The sequence below is a fragment of the Ceratotherium simum genome, chromosome 7 (genome assembly GCF_057802395.1).
Source record: "Ceratotherium simum simum isolate JZ-2026a chromosome 7, ASM5780239v1, whole genome shotgun sequence".
Taxonomy (NCBI): domain Eukaryota; kingdom Metazoa; phylum Chordata; class Mammalia; order Perissodactyla; family Rhinocerotidae; genus Ceratotherium; species Ceratotherium simum.
This window is the reverse complement of record NC_141906.1, coordinates 43,994,833-44,019,210: the sequence shown is the minus strand read 5'-3', so window position 1 is coordinate 44,019,210 and position 24,378 is coordinate 43,994,833. Positions and strand designations below refer to the sequence as shown.

The following is a 24,378-nucleotide window of genomic DNA, read 5'->3' as shown; positions in this document are numbered from 1 at the left end:
ACAATACCTCATTGCTCCAAAGCTATTATAATTAATCATTCTTTATATTAACTTTTCTTGTTTATGTTTCTGTGTGGTTTCTCTGTCTCATCTGGATGTTGACTAATGTTATATTCACACAAGTGAATGCTCTGTGTCAGTGAAATCCAGTGAACTACAGCCACAATGACACAAAGACGAACACCTTCAAAGGTAAGTGAAAGAATCAAGTCCTAGAAAAATACACATAGTATAATTTTATTTATAAAAAGTTCAAAAAACACACAAAGCCAAAAACATGTAAAGGATAAGCCATATGTGGTAAAATTATAAATAACAGGACACAATATCATAAAATTCAAGAAAGCAAGTATCTCTGGAAGAAGAGGAAGAAGGCACAAGGTCAGCAGTACATGGGGGATCCAAAGATACAGGTAAAGTCCTTTATTAATCTGGTTATGGGGGAGGTTTACAAATGTTCATTTCTTTATTGCAGACGGTCCCTGACTTACAATAGTTCAACTTACAATTTTTCATCTTTATGATGGTGTGAAAGGGATACGTATTCTGTAGAAACCATACTTCAAATTTTGAATTTTGATCTTTTCCCAGACTAGGGGTCTGTAGTACGAGGCTCTCTCATGATGCTGGACAGGGGCAGAGACCCGCAGCTCCCAGTCAGCCATGCGACCATGAGGGTAAACAACGGATAGACTTACACCATTCTGTACCCACACAACCATTCTGTTTGTCACTTTGAGTACAGTATTCAATAGATTACAGGAGATATTCAACACTTTATTACAAAATAGGCTTTATGTTAGATGATTTTGCCCAACTATAGGCTGATGTAAGTGTTCTGAGTGCGCCTAAGGTAGGTTAGATGATTTTGCCCAACTGTAGGCTAATGTAAGTATTCTGAGCACATAGGTAAGATAGGCTAAGCTATGACGTTCGGTAGGTTAAGTGTATTAAATGCCTTTTCAACTTACCATATTTTCAGTTTACGATGGGCTTATTAGGACGTGATCCCAATGTAAGTCTAGGAAGAACTGTATTTTTCACTGTACATATAGGTTATATATACCTTGCGGTATAAATGAAATATTAGCTAATTTAAAGAAAAGCAATTATCCCTTATGGTATAGAGTGATTATATTTACTTTGCAGTGTGATTAAACTAGAGTTGACCAACTAGTGTGCTAAGATAGCGATCCCCTCAGCCTTGGATAGCTAGGCAGGGCCTAAGGCCTCTGGCTTGGAGCAGCCCTGTCCATTTTCCATGTGTTCTATAACAAACTGATGTTTTCTATGTGTGCAATAACAGCTGTAGGTTTGGAAGTGCTCAATTAGACTTGATTCCCTGATAATCCCACATAAGAGTTTTAAAATATTAGGCTGGTCTCCTTAATTTTAACACTTAGTTCCACTTCAGAATAACCTCCTATAATTATAGAATAAAACTCATCCATTTTCATTTTTTAATCCACAGGGAAGAGAAAAAAGAACACTAAGATATACATATATACGCACAACTTTATTTTTTACTTTATCAGTGCACCCATCATGATTCTTTCTGAGTGATATACCATACCAAATCAATATGGGTTCTCTGAAGAACCCTCTTAGGCTACTTCTTTCAGAGTCCCTGCTGCAGCCTGCACTGTGAAGGCTGCAATAGAAATCTGTCTCTTCACTTCTCCCCACGCCTTAGAAGGATCCACTTTGCTTTCAATATCAAACAGAGCATCATAGATCCCTGGGAACGACTCCCCTGCATACTTGTTGTGGCTGCTTGGAGCATAGATGACATGCCTGTTGATAAAAATAGTTTGCTATCTATTAGTTGCCCAAATGATGTATACAAGAGAAAAATAGGAGCACTCTACAATCCCTGGATCACATAATTCTGATTTTATGATTTGAATAAGCCACTTGTCAACTAAACTTCCAAGTTCCATCATCTCCAAAGACTACTCTATGAAATATGTGTTAATTAATTATATTTTGACTTTAAACAGATGACTCAAAGTGGTTCAGAGCAACAAAAATAACAATAGCCAGAACAGCTTGTCACCTACTATGGATCCTGTTTGATATTAAAGAATTTGAGTATAAGTTTTCTAATCCTTGAAAGCAAGCTCTACAAAGTTGACATTAGCATTTCAAAGAGGAGGAAATTGAAGTCTGAGGGATTCAGTGATCAGTCTCAGGCACATAGCAAATAGGTGCTGACTTCACTATACCACTCTACTCCCAGAAACGTAGCACAATTGTGACTATAAAGTCCTCCTGTGACCAGCCAACCTACTATTGTGTTTTTCTCCTCTTTAAAAAAGAAATCATTAGAATGGCTAGCTTAAAGCATGAAGAATCATTAAAACCAGTTTTGTAATGTTTAGCATGACCTAGGCAGAAGGTGGTGTTTCATTGAGGGAGCTAAGCCAGTTCATGTAATGCCCTGGGAGGAAAGGACAGGTGCAAAGCAAAGAGATAAAGAAGGACAGAGGACTGTCATGCTGCTGTTGGCAAACCAATCACCTTGTTTGGATGACGCCCTTACACCCAATTCCCATCCTTTGATGATCCCCAAACAGAAAGATGGGGCCACTGCTGGCTGGTCAATGATCTAGTTTGTCCTGCAAACTTAGTAAGATCAACCTGGGGATAGTTGGTGTTTATCAGAAATAATTACAACTGTCAAAAATTAGAAAAAAACCTAAATGTCAACATCACGAGAGAGAATAAATAAATATATATTTATTATATATTATATATAATATACATATATTTATTATGTCTTATGTATGTACATAAATACAAAGGTTTTTAAAATGCGAGAGGGGATAAATTATATATACCAAAATATAAACATGACTTTATATCTGACTGATAGAATTGGGGACATTTTTATTTTCTACTTGTGACTTCCTGGATCATCTAAATTTCATACAAGGAACATATATTCTTTTATAAGCAGAAACAAAAAAAGAAACTAAAAAGAAAAATATGTAGCAGTCATATTACATTATGGGAAGAAATAATATTTATCATTTACTACATGTATTTTGAAATTTTCCATTTGCTTGCAAGAAATTAAGTATATTTTTTCCACAGTGCAAAAAATAAGAAAAAAATGATACTATAATAGAGTCATATTTTTTTCCTTACCTATAGAAAGGCCTGTCAGGTAATCCTAAAGGATCAATAAATGCTCGTTCCAGAAACATCAGTCGATCATTCATAATTCTCAGTAATATTGGGCTAAACAAGGAAATGAATACAGTTGTAGCTTCAGGAAAATGTGTACACTACCCAGCAAACTAAAAATTCAGCACAAAACTAAACCAGCTAATATATTTTAAATTCCTATAATATGCAAAATATGAAAATAGAATACCTAGTTACACTTTAAAAATCCTATAAAATACTATTCTGTTGAGGCTTATAAAACCACAGAAACAGTTATAAGTGCCAACAGAAAACAATGGTAATAACTTTTATTTATATTAAAATAATAATTTATTGATAAACCTAGGTATTTAAATATAGGCTGCCTTTTTTCATCTTAGGTATCCTAATTACCTACTCATTGAAGTAATTTCAATACTGAAATGGGATAGTCTGTTAATGTTTAGTAGGCAATCATACATATTTACCAAATGACAGCTAATGGTATTTTTATTATTAAAGGTAAACCTATCATCATGAACACAAGAGATGGTGTTCACTTCATCCCTTCAACAATATTTGAAATCCTGCTATGTATCAGACACTCCTGCTTTCACAGAGCTCCCAGTCTAAAAGGGGAGGGGAGTGTTATTGTAATAAGAATGACAATTTTTATTTAAAATAAAAATTAAATAATTAAAAATTTATCAACAAGTCTTGAATAGTTCAACAAATTAATTCTGTTATAATTTAATGAACTAATGAGAAACAATCAATACAATAAGGAATAATAAATTGCCTTATTTAAAAATTTTATTTCAATTTTGTTATATTTTATTTTAATAACAGCTACTATTTACTGATTGATTCCTATGTGCCAATTACTAGTCTGAATGTTTATACAATATGTTATTTTTAATCTTCAGAGCAATCCCAGAAGTTAGGCAGGATAAGAGCCCCATTCCGTGGATGAGATAACTAAGACACAGTAGTTAAATAACTTGCCCAAGTTCACAACTGGAAAGTTTTAGAGTAACGTAAGAGCTCAGTACTATTCTTCCCACTGCACTATACTGAGAAAAGGAAAATAAGGATAAGCAAAGGCCCCACAATGTGGATTTGAGCTATTTTCAACATTCACTTATTTAGCATCAAGAACGCAGGTTTTGTGAGAGTATAAAGGTAGACTTTATCTGTGAGCAGTTCACATAAAGTAGTAGACAAGACAAGTGAATGAAACATAATTTCAATAGGATGCTACAGGTTTCTGAGCCAAATCCGTAAAGCATTGCTTACAAACAAAAAATTCACCTAGACACACACACACTCTCAGATGTTCCTTGTACACAGCAGGTTCAATTTGAAGTATCCCTGGGAGGTAATGCTCAGAGCACCAGAGTTAATGGGATCTTTTCACTCCAGAAGGATGCTGGCCTGCCTAGGGAGACTGGAGGATGATAGGTCTTGAGGTCCACTGCCACGTGAGCATGAAGGTACTAGGGAGTCAACTCTCTGTATCCTTTGATTTGTCAAGGGATTGATTCAAGAACAGCAGGATTCAAGAAGTATCTCTTCCTCAGATTTCACAGTTTGGGTTGAGAAATTCAACATCTAGTTTAATTTACATTAGCCAGAATTTATTAGTATTATAGGAGATGCACTGCTCCACGTGTTTTGGGATTTGAAAACATAATATAGAGTCACAAACTGTACCTTAACTGTCATTTAGAGCGGATAAGACAAATACAGAAGTACTCAAGGAAATGAGAGCCAAGTGTCCTCGATAACCGTACCAACCCATGAGGCAGTTTGCCAGAGGGAGGAAATAGCATTTTTTCAAGGATAGAAAATCAATTTCATAGAATATATGGTGTTTGGGATGTCCTTAAAATTTATTTATCATTATGGATTTTTTTCCCAAATGTAAAAAGTTTGGAAAAGATTGTAAAGTATAAGAAAAGAAATCCCCATATTCACCCCAGGATTACACAATTATGCTAACTGGTTTATTGTAAATTTTTCTCTATGTTCAATAAAAATGTAATTAAAATATATTTACTATTTTCTATCCTTCTTGTTTGTCACATTTTATTATAAATATTATATTTCCTTTATAATCATCAATTTTAAGATTTAAAAAATGTTCAAATTGGTGGACATCTAATTTTTTTAGTAGTTTCACTCCTCAAGTGAGTGAATTTCACTCGTCTTAGGTTATTAAGATTTGTTTGAATTATTTAGTGTTATAATTCATATCTTTCTCGGAGAAGCCTTTTTTTTCCTTCCGAACTTGAGACTCTTTCATGAAGAAAAAAATCCAAAAAATGGAAATACTATGGCAAAGTGTAAGAACTCTGTGATGGCTCTCGAAACTGTGGAATATGTATTTATGCTTTTCCAAAGGTTAAAAAATTCACAATGCTATCAGAAAAGCATGAGAGCATCTGCTTCAGTGTACTGTCTGTAGCAATGTGTACAACCAAGTTTTGAATCATTACTGACTTGATATGAAAATAGTTTACCATTATTTTCCTCTGTATTTTTGAATTAGTGAATCTGAATATTTTTTATATCTGTTTCTGTACAGGTGGTATCTTCTTTTTGAATTATCTTGTCCATTGCCAATATTTCCAACTTTGTTCTTTTGGATTTTCTCATTAATTTTCAAAAAATATTTTTATAATGTTCATATTACCACTTGCTCGTATTTTCTGGAAAAGATGTTTCCCAGTCTTTTATCATTGCTTTTAATTATTAGTTTTCATATTATTGACCATTTTGATATTCTCAAATCTGATCACATTATCATTTCCCTGTTGCTTCTAAACTTGGAATCTTACTTCCAAGAGATTTCAATTTTTGTTAAAGAATTCTTCTACACTTGTTGCTTATCTTTGCACACAATGTGAAGCAGGATTCTGAATTCACTTTATCAGTTGCTAAAAGAGCTTATACAATGTTATTGCTGAAAGAAATTGCTGAAAGAACACCTTTCTTTCTCCAATGATTTTTGATGTATCCTTCATTACAAATACATCCTTATAATCATGTATTTGCTGTCTATTTTTACACTGTCTGCTCTTATTTTTCTATGTATCTTGCATCAGTCCTGTTAGAAAACAAAATTCAACCCAGTAAATGTGCAGATTTAATTGGCTTTATTAAGCCGTTCCTGAATCAGGCAGCATCTCATCCGGCAAGTAGACACGCCTCTACTGATGATGGAAGGTTTTTTTTTTTTAAAGATGTTAGATCTTTTATTTATTTATTTATTTGTTTTTGTGAGGAAGATCAGCCCTGAGCTAACATCCATGCCAATCCCCCTCTTTTTCCTGAGGAAGACTGGCCCTGAGCTAACATCTGTGCTCATCTTCCTCCACTTTATGTGGGACGCCGCCACAGCATGGCCTGACAAGCAGTGTGTCAGTGCACGCCAGGGATGTGAACCCGGACCGCCAGCAGCAGAGAGCGTGCTCTTAACCGCTACGCCACGGGGCAGGCCACAGAACTTTTTTTTTTTTAATATGAATGTTTTATTTTTTTATTATTATTATTTTTTAGGAAGATTGGCCCTGAGCTAACATCTGTTGCCAATCTTCCTCTTTTTCTTTTTTTTTCCCCAAAGCCCCAGTACATAGCTGCATATCCTAGTTGTAGGTCCTTCTAGTTCCTCTATGGGGGACACTGCCTCAGAATGGCTTGACGTGGGGTGAGTAGGTACGCACCCAGGATCCAAACCGGCTAACCACTACTACACCAGGCAGGCCCCATGGAAGGTTTTTATATGAAGACAGGTGGGGCAAGGGAACTATTAGCAAAAGAAAAGTAAAGATTGCGGCCGGCCCCATGGCGTAGCGGTTCAGTGCACGCACTTTGGATCCCCTGAGCACACCTACACACCGCTGTGGCGGCCTCCCACATCAAGTAGAGGAAGATGGGCACGGATGTTAGCTCAGGGCCAGTCTTCCTCAGCAAAAAGAAGAGGATTGGCATAGATGTTAGTTCAGGGCTGATCTTCCTCACAAAAAAAATAAATAAATAAATAAAAGAAAAGAAAGGATTATTTTTAGGCCAGGACTTGTCCAAAGTGAAAGGCAAATTATCTTTATCAGGCAAATTGCCTCTTCTTCTGGGGGATGGGAAGGGCCCAAGTGACAGATTACCTTATTGGTACTTGACCAGAAAATTCCAGATGACATTTCTGGGAGAGGTTGAAACTGCAATGAGATCAGGTATCAAGTCTATCTTTGGTATCATGGGCTTTAGCACAAGTAATGCCATTTTGGCCCTGTGGTTTTCTTTTTAACCGTCCCCAAGGATTTAATATTTGTATCATCATAATGTTTAATATACAGTACGTGTTCATCCTAAAATTCTACTTTTAAAAAACTTTCTCTAATATTCTCACATTATTTTTCTCTTATCTTAAAATTCTGTTCTAATTATGTTTTACTTTTGTGATTTTACACAGAATGAATCCTAAAGGCTTAACATTTGAAAAAAAAAATAATGGCTTTAAAATATTTGCCATTCCGGATAAACAGAATTTTGCCAGGTGGAAGTGGAAATGGGGAACTCTTTGTGGGGGTAATGGCATTAGGAAGAGGGAGAAGGAAGGTGTGCTCTGGAATGAGAGAGTCTGGTTGAAGTACTGTGTACAGGTATTGAAAGAACACGAGATAAAGCTGGAAAAAGCTGGGGCCACACAGTGGAGGACCTTCAATGCTAAGGCAGGAATTTTCTAACTAATCAGTTGGTGGTAAAGGAGGCACCAGCATTTCTCAACAGCACAACTGCCATTCAGAATGTCAGAAATAGGTCTGAGAGCTAGGGCACCCCTGTGGAGAATGTGTTAGAGTGGAGACAGAAAGCAACAAAAAAATATTCCAAAGATATTTCAGCAACAAAGAGGTCAACTAGTATTTCTTTTTCATTATATCTTTTATATGCATAACTTATATATGTAGAGCATACTTGTTTTTGTCCAAGTCTTGGAGTCTCTCACTGAACTTAGAAGCAATTTCTGTAAAATTCTTCACTGCAGAAAAAAGTGAATCTGAAATAGAAATGAGGCCCAAATAGCATCATTCTATAGTTTAAGCAAAGGGAACAATATAAGATGTTCTCTATTGCATTTTACAAAGTATTTATATTTTGTATATTACAAGATGAGCATCGATGAAATGAAAAATACATTTATAGAGGTAAATAAAATATTTGATCACGTGGAATAGCAATAAATAATAAATTGACCTAAGGTAGGTCACTACAATTTAGAGATTAACAGAAACATACAGATAATGAATATTGAAAGAGGAAGTGTAGCATACCAAATGACACACTGTATGTTTTCATTTCTTGTGGATGTTGCAGTGAAATATTATAGATTTTGTCAGCATACTTTCTTAAAACTACAGCATAATCTCGACAGTCAAAAGGGAGCACTATAGAATTGGCTAGTTCAAATACCATCCCTCCTCGAACCTGGGCCACAGAGAGGTGATACTTAAAAGTTGCATCATAAAACTTTTCCACCAATTCGTATGTTTCATAGACACTGTGATACAGTGGATAGCTGCTGAAATTGTGTATTGCCTAGAAAAGAAATAAAATATATCTCTTGTAAGATAGCTTATAATAAAATGCATAGTACTGTATTCACTATTAATATTAGTAAGACTGTTTTAGTCGGTACCTCAATAAAAAAAAAAGTGCCTTAATAAACCACTTACTAAAGAGTTAGTAGTATAATATTAAACCCCATACAGGTTTTTACTAATTAAAAAATATGTGGTGGCCGGCCCGGTGGCATAGTGGTTAAGTTCATGTGCTCCACTTCGGCGGTCCAGGGTTTGCAGGTTCAGATCCCTGATGCCGACCTACACACCGCTCATCAAGCCGTGCTGTGGTGGCGTCCCATATACAAAGTAGAGGACTAGCACAGATGTTAGCTCAGGGACCATCTTCCTCAAGCAAAAAACAGGAAGATTGGCAACAGATGTTATCTCAAGCAAAAAAAGAGGAAGATTGGCAACAGGTGTTAGCTCTGGGCCAAACTTCCTCACCAAAATAAAAAAAATGTGTATATAACATAAATGATATTAAAAAAATTATTTTGGAAAGACTTAATAGTCTTGCCTTTAAGAATACAGAAGATGTGGAAATGTTTCTGAAACAAAGACAAGACAATGATACATTTGAGTAAAAATAATTTAAGAAGACAGAAAATTGTTAGAGGCAAGTAAATAAGCATTATACAATAATACAAAAGATAATGCTACAAATTGTTTAATGGCTGAAATCCCATGGATGACTAATTCTCTGACAAGCAGTGTGCTCAAGAGTGAAGAGTCTGAGCAGTGAGGGTTTCAGGAGTGGGTCCAAAATCTCACTAAGGAAAGAGAAGGAATGCTTGGACAGGTATAAGAAACCAAGAACATACACAAAAGGCAAGAGGGAAGGGCTTTTCAAACTGTGAATTGCTGATTTACACCTTTTGCCTATTTTTTTAACTGCTTATTTTTCTTTACTGATATAAAAGAACACTTTATATAGTGGTGTGTTGAAGAGACTGGGCCTCTGGAATTAGACTGCCAGAGTTTGAATCCAGCCAGCCCTCAGGACTTATTACCAAATAACTTTAGGTGGTTATTAACCCAAAGGTTATTAGCTTTCCTTCGTTGTAGTTTTCTCATAAGTAAAATGTAGATAATATTAACATCTACCTTCATCACCATCCCCATCTAACTCTGCCTAACTTCCTGCCCCAGTAGTAAGAGAATGAAGATTTCCTGTCTGGGGAGAATAATTAGCCCAAGAGAAAAGACCTACAGATTCTTAATGTTGGTTGCCTCGCAATGAAGCAACTAGAACAGGCATTCTCCATCACTATCCTGTGAAGCCTCCCATTCGAGAAGTGCCACCCTTGTGTACAGGACTTCAGTCAACTTTTCATGGTCTCACTCCTAAATAAAACAGATTGCCAAAGACGACCAGGCAGTGGAAGAAAGTCTTTAACTTGAAAGATACAGACCAAGCACACAAACTAAAATAAAATCAACTCACAGTAAGGAGGTACTGCAGGGAATGGAGGAAAACTTAAAAAGGATTTCAAGGAAAAATAAAAGATAAAGAAAGATATTCCAGAAATTAGAAACAGAGACAGATAGTGTAGTATAAATGACTTTTTCAGACATGCAAGGTCTTCAGATTTCATTCACCCTTTTCAAGAAGTCCCTGAAGGATGTGCTCCAAAAAAAGTAGAGAGTAAATAAGATAAGGAAGACACAAAATCCAGGAAACAGGAGATCCAAAACAGGAGAGAAATGAAGGTTCTCCCAGATTTCTCAGTGAAGGCAAATTTCACAAGCAAGAGCTGTGCCACAGGCAGAGAGAACAATCAGAGAGCCGAGAGGAGCAGAAGAGCCCAATGGGGGATGGAAATCTGCCAGATCACCTGATGTGTTTGAATATACTAAGAGTTCCAGGTGAATCAGTTATGGATACATGGAGGAAAAAAAAAGGTGTTCAAATCAACGAGTGGAGAACAACTATATACCGAGAAAATGTGATGAGGGAAAGTATTTGGGAGTTGGGAGAAGAAGCAGCGATAAGAGAACTGAATGCCTACCTTCCCTAGTAAGAAGTAAATGGATACTACACAAAAATGAAAAATAAAGAAATAGCAGCATAAGCGTACTATCATGCAGACAGATATCAGGGGAAATCAATTAAAAAGTTGAAAGAAGTTTAGTCTGCTGAACAGAATCAGGGAGAAGCATGGAGGTAGGATAAGGGACCAGTTTTTCATTTAAAACACATAGAACCACATGACATTTTATGAACAATGCACCTGTGTTACTTCCATAAAAATAAAAACTGTCAAATTGTCATTATCATCAGCAGCAACAACAAAAAGAAAAGAATCATGACTTGCATATGTGTTCATTGTTTATTGTGACATTTGTTGTTATAACTTTCATATCTAATGACTGGAGATGTAATGAGATAAAAATCCAAACATTTGCAGGTCTTGACACTGGTTAGTTTTGAATGACAACGGGTAGAGCGGAGACAAAGACAATTCCTGCATTTCTAGTTAGAGTATCAGGGTGAATGCAATGCCCCCAAGGGAAACAGAAAATATGTTTAAGGGAACACACGGAAGTTCATGTTACAAGGCTCGGATTCCAGATGCAGGAGCTCTCCCATGCAGTAGTAACACCACCTCTTCAAATTCCTATATTCTCTAGTGCTTAAGTGACTTTTTTTTTAATTCAGAATTATCTGTTTAGCTAAAATATATTCATAAATAATCTTAAAGAACTTACTGACAGACTTACCCAATTTTTCGTATATCGTGCTCTGCCTGAGGCAATCCCAAGTCTTTGGAAGAACACCTCAAAATCATTACCAGATCCCAACTTGCTAATCCTTTCAGGGATAAAATACAGGATTATTTGAGTAATTTCTTCACTTAGTACAGAGTAAAGATAAGCTAAACTCCATTCTTACTCTTATAAATATAATATTAGATGTATAGCCTTAGACAAGCAGCAAAAGAAAAAAAAATTGAGAGGAATACCAATTCCGATCACAAAGTATCTACTTCCATAAGACTATTTTGGATAGGGGTGACCATCGTTCTTTGGGTTCCTAGACCCCAAACATGTTGTGGGGGAAGGGGTATTTCCCTACACAAACAATAAGAAATTCTCTGGGACACCATTTGCGTGTCCTACAATTCAACTCAGTTCTGACACTATTTACCCAGAGATAGCATCAAATTTCACAGGTTAAGGGTTCAGTCCTATAAGACTGCCACGCCCACCCCCAGAAGCTAATCACAAGCCCAGATTGTTATCTGTGCTTCTGATGGACTGGCTATAAATCAGAGGTTTTCAGGATCCCCTCCTTGGGTTCGATTAATTTGCTAGAGCAGCTCACAGGACTCAGAGAACTACCTTGCTTACTAGGTCACTGGTTTATTATAAAAGGATAGAACTCAGGAACAGCCAGATGGAAGAGATGCATAGGGCAAGGTATGGGGAAAGGGCACGGAGCTTCCATGCCTTTTCCACGTGTACCAGCCACTCTCCCCAAATCTCCACGTGTTCACCAACCCAGAAGCTCTCCGAACCCCGTCCTTTTGGGTTTTTATGGAGGCTTCATTACACAGTCATGATCAGTTAAATCATTGGCCATTAGTGACTGGTTCAACTCCCTGGCCTTCTCCCCTCCCTGGAGGTTCAGGGATGGGACTGAAATTTCCAACCCTCTAATCACCTGGTTGGTTCTCCTAGCAACCAGCCCCCATCCTTAGGTGCATCCAAAAGTCGCTTCGTTACAAGTGAAGCAAAAAACACCTTATTGTTCTCATCCCTCAGGAAATTCCAAGAATTTTAGAGGCTCTGTGCCAGAAATGGGGATGGGGAATAATATTTCTTATTAATAATATTTCTTATTATAAATCACAGTATCACAATTGTATGTCATTTTTTGAAAAAGATTCAAGTTGGAAAATATTTTCCTTCATTAACTTATTTTATCATTTATATTTGTTGTATACAATAAAGTTAAAAGAAGCAGAAATTTTTCAGATAATTCAGACGTAAATCCTATCCTTAAAAATGTAAATTATTCATACTGTTGATACCTATTATCTCAGACTACTGAGAGATTTATTTCTCTTCCCTTGCCTGTGAAGATACAACCAATAACAAAAATTATGTCTATATTTTTCCTAGAGTAACCAAAATATTTGTTAATTCTACGATGTTCAGAAAAAAAGAAAATTTATAGAGTGACTAGGGTAAGAAATGTGAGGGGGAATTACTTTCCACCATTACAACTTTTGACTTATGTACCACATGTATTTATTTCCTCTTCAAAAGAGAACCATTTTTTGATGGCCTGCAAATTTAACTTCAAATATTTTGTTTGTAAACCTAAGCATTGCTTTTCCTTTATCAGATGTTAGAGAATTTTGAAAAATTAAATGTTTATTATTAATGATTGAAAGAAAATATCCTTATATTTTCAACACAATCCCATACTGAATTCAGTAGAAAGTTCTGTTTGCTTGTTTACCTGGGTATGCCACTGAACTCGGGGGAAGGACTTTTCTCATTCCAGCTCTCATACAGAGATTTGCCTTCAAAGCCGTCATCAGGGCTTTGGAGCTACACAAGTTAAAAAAAAGAATACCTACAAATCAGATGTTTTAAAATCTAAATGTCCATTAACCAGAGAATGAATAGCAAAACTATATTCAGCAAAACAAGGGAAGCAATCCATACATTAGCAGTCATCAAGAATTACAATAATGTTTCTGACAATAGGGGAAAATCTCATATTATTATGTATAAGTGCAGCTATTATTAAAAATACATAGAGCATAGAGAAAAGAAAGCTACACCAAATTATTACCAAGGCATTGTATTCAAACAAATGGTCATATAATAAGATTTTTTTGGTCTCTTTTTCTGAATTGCGGGAGGCTATTCTTAAAAATATATATTTCTCCTCCTCTTATAAAAAAGAAAATGGAAAGAAGCAAGCTGGTTAAGGGAAGGTGCTTCTTTTAATATTGCTTCTTGCCAGTAAGGTTGGCAAAGTCAATAAATAATACATAATAAAACAAACGCGTTAATATTTTATTTAATTGTGTATTTATTGTAATTGTGCTAAACACTGGGTTTTCGATACATTCTCTGGTTTTACAGAGGAGAAAACTAAGGGCGTAAAATATGACCTACTATTGAATTCTAGACTCAGCATTAGATGTTATGCCAAAAACATCTAGCAAACTAAACTTTAATTAATGTTGCAATTCATAGGGAACTGAACACTCTATGGTATACAATGTTTTTATTTTATATTTAATAAAAGAGCTATGTACTATTTTTCAATGAATTCAGTTCAAAAAAGTTTACAGAGCACCTACATTGCTTAAGGCTTTTTGTAGATGCCAGGGATACAATGTTCAATAAGTGGGAATTGTAATACAAATGTGGAATTCAGTGGGGTAGGTGCTATAATAGAGGTATGTGCAAAGGTCATGGGAACACAAATCAATTTGCGTAAGCATGAGGAGAGAGTCAGAAGTTAAGTCAACATCTTGTAAAATGTAAAATTTATAAAAAAGCAATAAATAAAGCAACAAAATAATTTCACTCAAGCTTATAAATATCCACAAAACTTTGTTGTAAGGAACAGTATGACTCCATTTATTCTAAGAAATGCAAATTTGGAATAATGTAGCTAAATTCTCAGTTTATTACTAAAATTTGAAATGCTGCAAATCACTCTCCCAAAACAAACAAAACAGAATAAAACAAAACCAGAAATTGTCAAGCATCACATAATTTCAAATCTGACCGACTGAGTAGTGTTTTTGTAATTGTTCCATGACGCCACCAACACAGGCAGTAAACAAATATAACCGCCGAGCTTCCTGAGCATTTACCTTAAATTACATGAATGGTGGAATTCTCTGAAATATTCTGTTTCAGTTGTTTAATTATTATACATTTCATGGAAATTGGTACAATTTCAGGCAAACGATGAAGCCCTTAAGTGGCACTATGAATAGGGTTTTTTCAAATTAATTTTTTCTATTACTACAGGAGGAGTTAAGTTATAAAACTATAGTCCATGCTTTTGAAACCAAAGCTTAATGATATTTAGGTTTTATTTTAAATACCTATACCTGAGGGAAATAATTGCATTTTCCTTGGTAATTACATTTCAATTGGTAATTATATTAAATGGGCAAGTCTTTTTTCCTTTCCAGTTCAAATCAGGTAATTGGCAGTAAACAACGAAAATCTGCCACGCAAAAACTCCTTCATTATGACTCACTTTAGGACCAGTGGATTTATGGGGCAGGAGCACTGAAGTGAAGAGCTGCCTGTCAGTCCTATAAGAATTCAGGCACCACCTCTCCGCCAGGTTCAGTACCTTGTGCTGCGGTCAGAATTAAGATAACTTTAGCTGTCAGCCCAGCCCAGTGGCTCAGTGGATTGGAGCCCAAGGAAGGAAGTCAGGGAGTGGGGTACACGGTCTCACCCAGCCTCTGCCCCAAGATGATTCACCCCTGGGAGTCAGCACTGGTGTTTTTACACATATTCTTTCCCAATCAGTTAGAAACTTTAACTCTTCCTGTCGCCCGAATTAGTTGGTATCATTACATTGAGTTAAACCACAGGACCAAATCCTGGTTCATCTCCTGTACAAGTTATGGGACTTTGGTGACTAATGTTTTCTGAGCTCAGTTTCCTTGTTCTCAAAATGGGGATGGTAGACACAATGTTACCCAAAGGCTGCGTCAGAGTGGTGTGGGAAATGGGGTAACATGTGTAAACAGTTTATTAGATATAATGTTCTATGGAGTGGACATTTACTATATCAAAAAAGGCAACAAGTTATAAAACAACACAGATGTTTAATATAATAATGGTACCTCAAAAAAACCTCATTAGTAGAACTTAGATTTTCTTAAATTATATGCAACTATTTTTACCTCTTTTGTTAGGTTGTATACCAAGCTATACATCAGCGGGGTACAATCAACTCTCAGAGTGTAATTTCCTGAAAGATAAGGAGAGGACAGATTGTTTTTTTATCTCATTTCTTTATTTTATGCTTTCATTCAAAGACCATTCCTAACTCCTTAGCAAGATTGATCCTTTTAAAACCCAAGTCCAATCAAAACTCTCCAACTCATCACTCAATAAAATCCATCATCCTCACTGTGGCTCTCAGTGCCATACAGGAAACAACCCCGGGTCACCTCTCCAAATCTTCACCTCCCACTCCGCCCCAACAGACTCCGTCTCAGGTCTTTGCGTACCCTGTTCCCTCAGCCTGGAACAGGGTCCTGCATTATTTCTGCATGACTTACTCCCCTACTTCACTTAGACCTCTGGACTCATGTCATATTTTCTGAGTTTTTCCCTAAACATCCTACCTAAAAGAGCACACTCTCCCCCCCCATCCTAGCCACTCTCTTTTTCTCTCGACCTTGGCTTATTTATCCCTTCTTACTTACTTACCTAACATCTTAAATATTTGTATTTTTATTATCCATCCTCCTTCTAGACTATAAGTTCCCTGGGAGCAGGTGTTCTCTTTTATTCACTGCCCTATCCCCAGGGCTTAGAACAGCCCAGGCATGCAGCATTCGCCCAAAAAATATTTGGTGTAAAAATGAATTTGTAAGCCAGGCACTCTCTAGCTGGTTCTGAATAGAGAGCCGGGATGGTGTCTCCATTCCTCAGGAATTCTGTGCTTGATGAGTTTGAGAGTCAAGGGAACCGGCCAGGAGAGGTGCCCTTGGGAAGCTGCCGGAGCACTGGGAGGAAGGTTAAATCAGGATGGGGGCCTGGGGAGGGGAGGTTAAGGCAACTTCATTAAGGAATATCCTGTAGAAACGCCCAGAAATGTAAAAGTACATGAGGCACTCAGAGAACGGCAAGCAGCTCTTATCCCAAAGCTTAAGATCCATGTCTGGGAACAGCAAAAGTTGAGGCTTTAAAAATAAGTACACACCCCAGCAGAAGTGTTCATGCAACTTGAAAAGCTGATTCTAACATTCATCTGGAAGAATAAATACGCACAAATAGCCAATGCAATTTTTAAAACGGAAGAAGTGCTGGTAAGAGTGTAAGTTGGAGGGGTAGGGGAGGCAGTTTGGCAGCATTTCTTACAATTTGAGGCACATATCCCACGACCAAGCACTGACTCTTGTAACTCACTACTCTGCCTTCACCTTATAAAGAAAAAGGCATGCAAATAAAAAATAAATTTACTGTAACAAACTGAAGCAATCTGATCACCAGCTCGAGAACTGATATATAACTTGCTCTATTGAATACATTGTAGAAATTTTATTTTCAAGAGACTATATCTAATAATATGTTGCTGAATGAAAAAGGCAGGTTGCAGAACCATTTAGCTGTAATATGATACCCAAAACCTGTATAAGGTAGTAAGAGGCAATAGAATGTAGTGGTTAGAAGGATAACGTTGGAACAGACCAGCTTGATTTGATTCTCAACTCAATCCTTTACCACCTGTGTGACCTTGAGACAGTTACGTTATCCCTCTGAATCTTAATTTCCTCTGTTATACAACAGAGATAATAAAAGTACTTACCTCACAGTGTCATTGTGAATATTAAACAAATTGGTACATGTAAAGAACTTAAGACAGCACCTGCTACACTGTTGGTACTTTGTTTTATTAGTAAATTTTGCATTTTAAGATGAGAAAGCCAATATATCATGTATTGAATTATTTGAGAAATGAACATTTAATAAAATTTTAAGTATAAAACAGAGTGAGGTAAGCAGTGTCCAAATCGTAGAGTAACGTGTGTATCATTTGCTCTTGACCCTGAAATGATGGGGAGACAATGCAGCATTTTAAGGCAGGGAATGACAGAATCAGCAAAATCCATTGATTTAAAAACATACATTAAAAATCGAATCTTAAAAAACAACTAGCAGGGCCCGGCCCAGTGGTGCAAGCGGTTGGGTGCGCGTGCTCCGCTGTGGCGGCCCAGGGTTCGCCGGTTCGGATCCCGGGTGTGCACCGCTTGTCAAGCCATGTTGTGGCGGCATCCCATGTAAAGTGGAGGAAGACGGGCATGAATGTTAGCCCAGGGCCAGTCTTCCTCAGCAAAAAGAGGAGGAATGGCAGATGTTAGCTCAGGGCCAATCTTCCTCACACACACACACACACAAAAAAACAACTAGCAATAAAGAGAACATTTTTCTACTTTTGAAGAATATATGCTTGGAGCATTTATTCTGTGTGGCAAAGGTGTTTCATCTTATGTGTTTTTAAATAAGGGTGATACTAACCCAAGCTAACATTTTTCAAAATTTACTCTGTGCAAGGTCTGGGATTTTCGCAAATATTAACCTCTTTTGCCCTCACAAGAACCTTTGAGATATGTGCTCTTAGTAACTCTATTTAGAGGTGAGAAAATTGAGAAACAGAAAGTAAGCAACAACCTGAGGTCACACAACTAGGAAGTGGCAGAGCCAGGAATAAGGCCAGGCCCTTAGCCACAAACCTAAGAGAAGGAGGCAAGGATTGAAATGTACTGTGTGACTATGGGGACAATGTATCTCAGACACGTGGACAAAGAGGAAAATGTAAATGCCAACATGCCTCCATTAAAATGAAATGTCTCAATTATTATTGACATGGCAAATTTACTAATACACTAAAGATTCTAAAAGTCTACCCCTCATTCATTTATTCACTCATTTGTTGCCTGCATGCAATAAATATTTATTTAATGAGACATTAGGAATCCAGGAGTTATCAAGCAAGATCCTGTCTGTTTCTTGCTGAAGAATATAGTCTAGTAAGAGAGGTAGTTTGTAAAACAAATAATTATTTAATAACGGCAGTGATGAGTGCTACAGAGATATGGCTACCCTGAAAAAGTACCATTTCAGGGGAGACTGTAAGGATAGGAATGAAACAGACAGTGTGTTGAACAGCAATCCGAGTACAGAGAACAGCAGTTGCAATGGCTGGAAAGTTGCATATGGTCAAGAATAGGAAGATTAGTGAGTGGGTGTGGAGTATAGTGACAATGGACTGTTTGATCTTCTTGGAAATAGACCTGGGAACGTCCTTTAGTTCGAATCTCTGCTTATCAAAAGCAAATGCATTCTTAAAGGCCTGTCTCAAATGTCTACCTCACTTCTCAAGCCTTTCCTGAAGTTGCTATTATTCTCTCCTCTGAACTCCCAGATCAGTCTGAATATAGCCTTATAATCCCTGCATATATCAGAATCCTAGACCCATTTATTTTATCATCTATTCTGATCTGTAAATTCCCAAGTACAGGACTGTTCTTTACTAACCTCTGATTCCTCTGAAATACTGGAAAGTACCCTCCAGAGAGAGCTGCTCAGTACATATTTGTTGAATTCAAAAAAAAAATTTTTAAGAAGAAAAGTACTTGGTGAAAGATGAAATCTTAAACATTAACATTTTTTCAAAATTTGTATGCATGATATTATGATGAAATTTAAATTATACTTTTTTGCTACCCCATTCTAAAATTATAGAAATCTTTAGTTCCGTGATTTACTTATTCATTTAACAAATACTTACTGAATTCCTACCATAGACAAGGGAGTCTGCCAGATGAAACAAATTGACGAGTGCTGCTCTCCCAATAGCACTCTAGGGCTCACAGCTGCTGTGAGTCGGGGACAGCAGCCCCACAAACCAGCAGGAGGGTCCTAACCACATGTTAACAGATCTGCCTTCCTTGTTAGTGCGTAATTTATGAACTAAACTTCTGCTGCTACCACACGCACATCTTCTCCTAGGAGATCAAGGATATTTACCTTCTATAGAAGAATCAGCATTAATATAGGCCACACCACGCTCTTGAAGGAGTCTGGAATTCTCCTATAATAATTAAAAGAAAGAAAACCATAAACATATAGCCATAACCTCCTCCTCTCAAAAATGCACATCTACATTTACCATATACAGATTTCTGAATTAAGCTGCCCCAAGTTAACCACAAATTTGATATATAAGATTCTCAAAAGAGAGTTTGTTTAAAAGAATTTCATAAAGATTATTGGTAAGAAATAAAAAGCAAAACATTTTTAAGACTAAAATTCAAGATGAAACTGTCCACATTCTTAATATGGTAAAAGAAAAAGGAGTTGATTTCTTAAACATACTATAGTTATCCTTCAAGAAATTCTCTTAGCAAACATGAATGACCTGAGACACTTTTAGTGGACGTCTTCCCATGAACTTCTCTATTTAAGTAGAGAATCTCGCCTGATTCACAGGGAATGAGCTATTGCAAATTTATGGGTTGAAAGTACGTGAAGTTAAATAATGTCGCTACACCCTCAAACATGACGTTCTCCTGAGTTATGGCACCACCTACTGGTCAAGATTGATCATTGCATAATCTAACAACGGACAGAAGTACAGCCAAATTTTTTTTGCGATATCAAGCAGATTCTGAATCTCCAAAACATGCAATTTCCTAAGCATTCTCACTGTAAGAAAGAAATGGAAAAAAAATATACAACTCTAGGGGATGAAAATAATTTGAAAGAGACAAATCACACCCTCAAAATATTTAGGCTTTTCCTGATGCTAGCATAAATCTTTCTTGCCTATAGGAGCACCTCTTTTTTTTCAAAGAAAATAAAAGTTTACAGGGCTTCTCATAATTCATGGAGTATATAATAGGAGCCAAATAAATATTTACAGCATAACTGGAAGTTAGTGGAGTAAATGTTAACTTGAATATATTTACTTTATAGATAATGCTTCTATTCTACCAAGTCAACAATAAATACACGAAGGTAAAATTACTTTTCAAGGAGTCTATTAAATATTCTGTGGTGGGACTTACTGCCTCACTTTTACGCGATTTAATTTAGAGTAGGTCATTATGATATGAGGAAGTTACATGTGAAAAGTATACCTCACTGTACAAGCTCAAGTGGATATTTAAATGCGGGTAGCTTTACAAGCTAGTATGGAAAGGCTAATAGGAACATGATACTTATTTTGATGTTTGGTTTTTAGTGAATTTACTTATTTACTATCACCTCCCAGAAAATGAAGATAGGTTATTTTGACAATTGATATGAAGTGGCTTTAAAAGTTCAAACGAAACAGTTCTTTAGTGACAAAGATTTTTATTGTTGATTTTTGAACAAGAATATGTTGTTTCAGATTGTCTGGAACAACTGGATTCTCACTGGATTCACTTGTTATCTTTACAATTAAGACCTAATTACTTCATTATTATGAAAACGCATATTGTAGCAAATTATCAGCTAACCTCTGCCCACTCAGTAGAACCAAGAAGACCAAATTCTTCTGCATCCCAGCTTGCAAACAAAATTGTTCTTCTAGGCCTCCAACCTAAAATACATGTGTAACATATAAATGCTAGGAAAATGCATAACATATCCAAGACATTGCCAAGCCCAACAGAAAAACAAAATAAAAACTTCACTAGTTATTTAAGAAGGGTGAATTGTAGTGAGAATTTTTACTTATATCATTTCCTTTTGTGAGATTTTAAAGCTGATTTGTCAATACAAAATAGCACATTTGTATTGTAAAAAGGAAAAATGTAGACATAGTAAAAATTCCGTGAGGTCATAAAATATTTTAATAAGTTTATAATGATTGGATACGCATAGGAAGTCAGCTGTGCTCTGCAGCTGCCTAGAATGAAAGAAAAAAGTGCTAGATGTGGTCTGTGTTCTGAGAGCAGATACAACTGAGAGAAAATCCTTTACAACATTTCCGTGATGTTGGGCGTCACACGAACAATTGTTCATGTCAGCTGGTGGTGTGATTCCACTCCATTCTCTGCCAGAATTGGTCAACAGAAGCTCAGTTAGCAACAGCAATGTCTGCTGCTGATGAAAACCACATAATTCAATAGGGAGGTCATATGGCTTGGAGTTATAAACATGGACCTTGGAGTTCAAGAAAGATCTTGTTTCAAATCCGGGTTCTTTCACCTACTAACAGTATGGCTAAGGGAAAGTTATTCAGACTTACTAAGCTTCCCTTTCTTCATCTGTACACCAGGAATACCAGAGTAAACATGAAGATACTCCTAGATTGTTGGGAGGATTAAATGGAATAATATTTACAAACATAGCACTTAACACGTGCTCCAAAAATTGTAAGTTGCCATTATTTTAGTAAATATTTCATTTGTGTTTATTAAGAATGTGTATCCTTACCGCCGAGTCCAGCATTCTATTTTTGTCAAATTTCCTATTAATTATTATTCTCTTCACTGCATTCTTTTGGCATACTCTATCATTGTCCCTGTGATGTTTTGTATTTCCCACAGGGAATCTTCTTGCAAAAATCATGAAACTTTTTGTAATAATATTAAATACTACATAATTCATGAGCTATGTAAATTCATGTCTCTATAGTTCTGTTTTCTTAAAATATAAGATAACTGTGTGGAAAAAAAGAATAGCACCTTTACATTTTATTTTAAAGAGAGACATCATGGTTTTGTGGCCTGGTAGCCAGAAATTTGATTTTAAGCCCTGGTTCTCTGACGCTGCCACACACTATCTATATAACCTTGGGTGAATTACCTGATTCCATAAACCTTGGATAACTTACTTGTAAAATGAGAATGGAAAAAACTAGATAAACTTCTCCCTGGTTGCTATGAGTTTAAAATAGATAGCACATCTGAAAACATTTGTTTCTCTGAGAAATTAAATACCATGCAAACTTTACATATTTTTGTCATCACTTTTATTGTTGCTGAAAAAATATGGATCACATTTACAGCCCCCAGACACCTTGTTTGCAGGGTCAGTAAACAGAGTGGACCTTCTGCTCTCAATGTGTAATGCTTATTTTAAAAAGCAACCATTTGAACTAAATTTTATCTTGGTTTTCATATGAAGATTCTAAAATGACTGAAGTAATGGTGCTACGAGTATAAACCTAAATTCTGGGAGAACAAACCAAGACTGGGGGTGTGAGAATGCAGACATCAAACTTTTGATAGAATCCTATTAGGCAGCAAGACCACTATTTTCCTGAGTGAGTTTCGAGCTCCTCAGTTACTCAGTACACTTGACCGGAGCTGCCCAAGGAACTTCTGCTCCTAGTTCTCTGACAAGGATGCTTTGGCTTATGACCTAATCTTGGTGTGTCCTTTCCTATGAAGAAACCCATCTCCATCTTCTAAGTTGCCAAGAGCAATCACTAACACTGTAATTCCTTTATTTCAGATTATAATTTTATATATAAATATCAATAATGTGAATATTATTATTTAAATAAATGCAAAAACAAACAATATAATTAACTTATCAGTATAAGTAATACAGCTACTATTTACTGAAAGCTACTCTATGCTAAGCACTACTAAGTACTCTCTGGTATTAAGATGATACAATTTGCATGTATCCTCTCAGTGGACCCTTCACACAAACAATGAGAAGGTGGTATTTTCACATTCGCTTTACAGAGGACTAAACTGAGATTCAGAAAAGGTGGCCCTTTCACTTTTTATTTATATTACCTTCTTTTTTCAGTGTTCCAAAACTCCTCACAATTTCATGAACAACAGCTGCTCCACTCTGAGGGTCAATGCCACCAAACACCCATGAGTCACGGTGTCCTCCAAGAATGACATATCTGTCTAGAAAACATCATTGCAAAATTATTTGTCCTTCCAGGTCAATAACAGAGCAAGTTGCAAATGACTCAATAGCATCTAAACACAGAGCTCTCACGACTCAAAGAAAGACAGCAAGGTTCCTGAAGACTTGTGTAAATACATTATTTTGTTCTGATTTTGATGTATGAAGAAAATATGAATGTGATAAGCACACGTATACTTCAACGCATCACAAAGATCGTAAGTATATATGTAATGATAAGTAAGTATAAAATTATCCTATCTTTATATAATTCCCTAGTACTCTTCATACCTACTTACCACTTTGTTTCCAGTTTTTTCCAAGTAAGAGAACACAGTGGCCACATAGTAAGTTCTCCACTTTCTACTCGTTCTCTTCAATTTTCAAGGTACGGCACAAAGATTTTTCCCCTCTATGAACTTTTTTATTTTCCACAGGGGGAGGGAATTGCTCCCCTACCCAGCTCTCAAGAGCAATCTTTTCATGTCTGATAAAGCATTTACCACACTTAAATGTATGGCTCCCTTCCCACACTGTGCTCTCCTTGTCCTTGGTCCATGTCTGCTTTTATCCCTCCATTCCCAATGCCTAGCACAGAGCTGGCACAACATAGGTACTCAGTAAGATTCACTAGCCAGTTATATACCATTGAGTACTCAATTGAAGCATATCAATATTCTTGATCCCTGAAAGAAAGCATTGGCTGCTTGTAAGAAAGATATGCAATTTAACTGTATCTGTTTTGGTAAGAAATATATAACCATATAATTCTTAAGGAACTGGAACATAATGAAGTAAAACTATTTAGAAAATGTATTAATCAGCAGGTCATCTGAAAGCCTATGGAAATCATATAGATATTTCATCAACTTCAGTGGAAAATAAAACTACGTCAAGATTTGTTACTTTCATATTCTGAGTGCTACCTTTTATTTTTTTAAATTTTTTTACTGAAGAATAATTGGCATACAATATCCTATTAGTTTCACGTATACATCATAAAAGTGCTATATTT

General features: G+C 36.3%; 1 protein-coding gene across 1 annotated transcript in view; it reads right to left on the bottom strand.

Annotated features, from left to right (window-relative positions):
* Window positions 1-227: 227 nt before the first annotated feature.
* Window positions 228-24,378, bottom strand: part of FOLH1 (folate hydrolase 1) — a 53,341-nt gene continuing 29,190 nt past the window's right edge. Inside the window, exons 10-19 of the mRNA XM_087433571.1 lie at window positions 23,243-23,362; window positions 21,005-21,087; window positions 19,530-19,593; window positions 15,674-15,741; window positions 13,240-13,331; window positions 11,493-11,583; window positions 8,481-8,745; window positions 8,125-8,206; window positions 3,151-3,243; window positions 228-1,794 (exon numbers count right to left, since the gene is read on the bottom strand). Of these exons, the coding sequence (XP_087289697.1) occupies window positions 1,605-1,794; window positions 3,151-3,243; window positions 8,125-8,206; window positions 8,481-8,745; window positions 11,493-11,583; window positions 13,240-13,331; window positions 15,674-15,741; window positions 19,530-19,593; window positions 21,005-21,087; window positions 23,243-23,362 (1,148 nt within the window). The 3' untranslated portion in view covers window positions 228-1,604. The remainder of the gene's footprint in view (window positions 1,795-3,150; window positions 3,244-8,124; window positions 8,207-8,480; window positions 8,746-11,492; window positions 11,584-13,239; window positions 13,332-15,673; window positions 15,742-19,529; window positions 19,594-21,004; window positions 21,088-23,242; window positions 23,363-24,378) is intronic.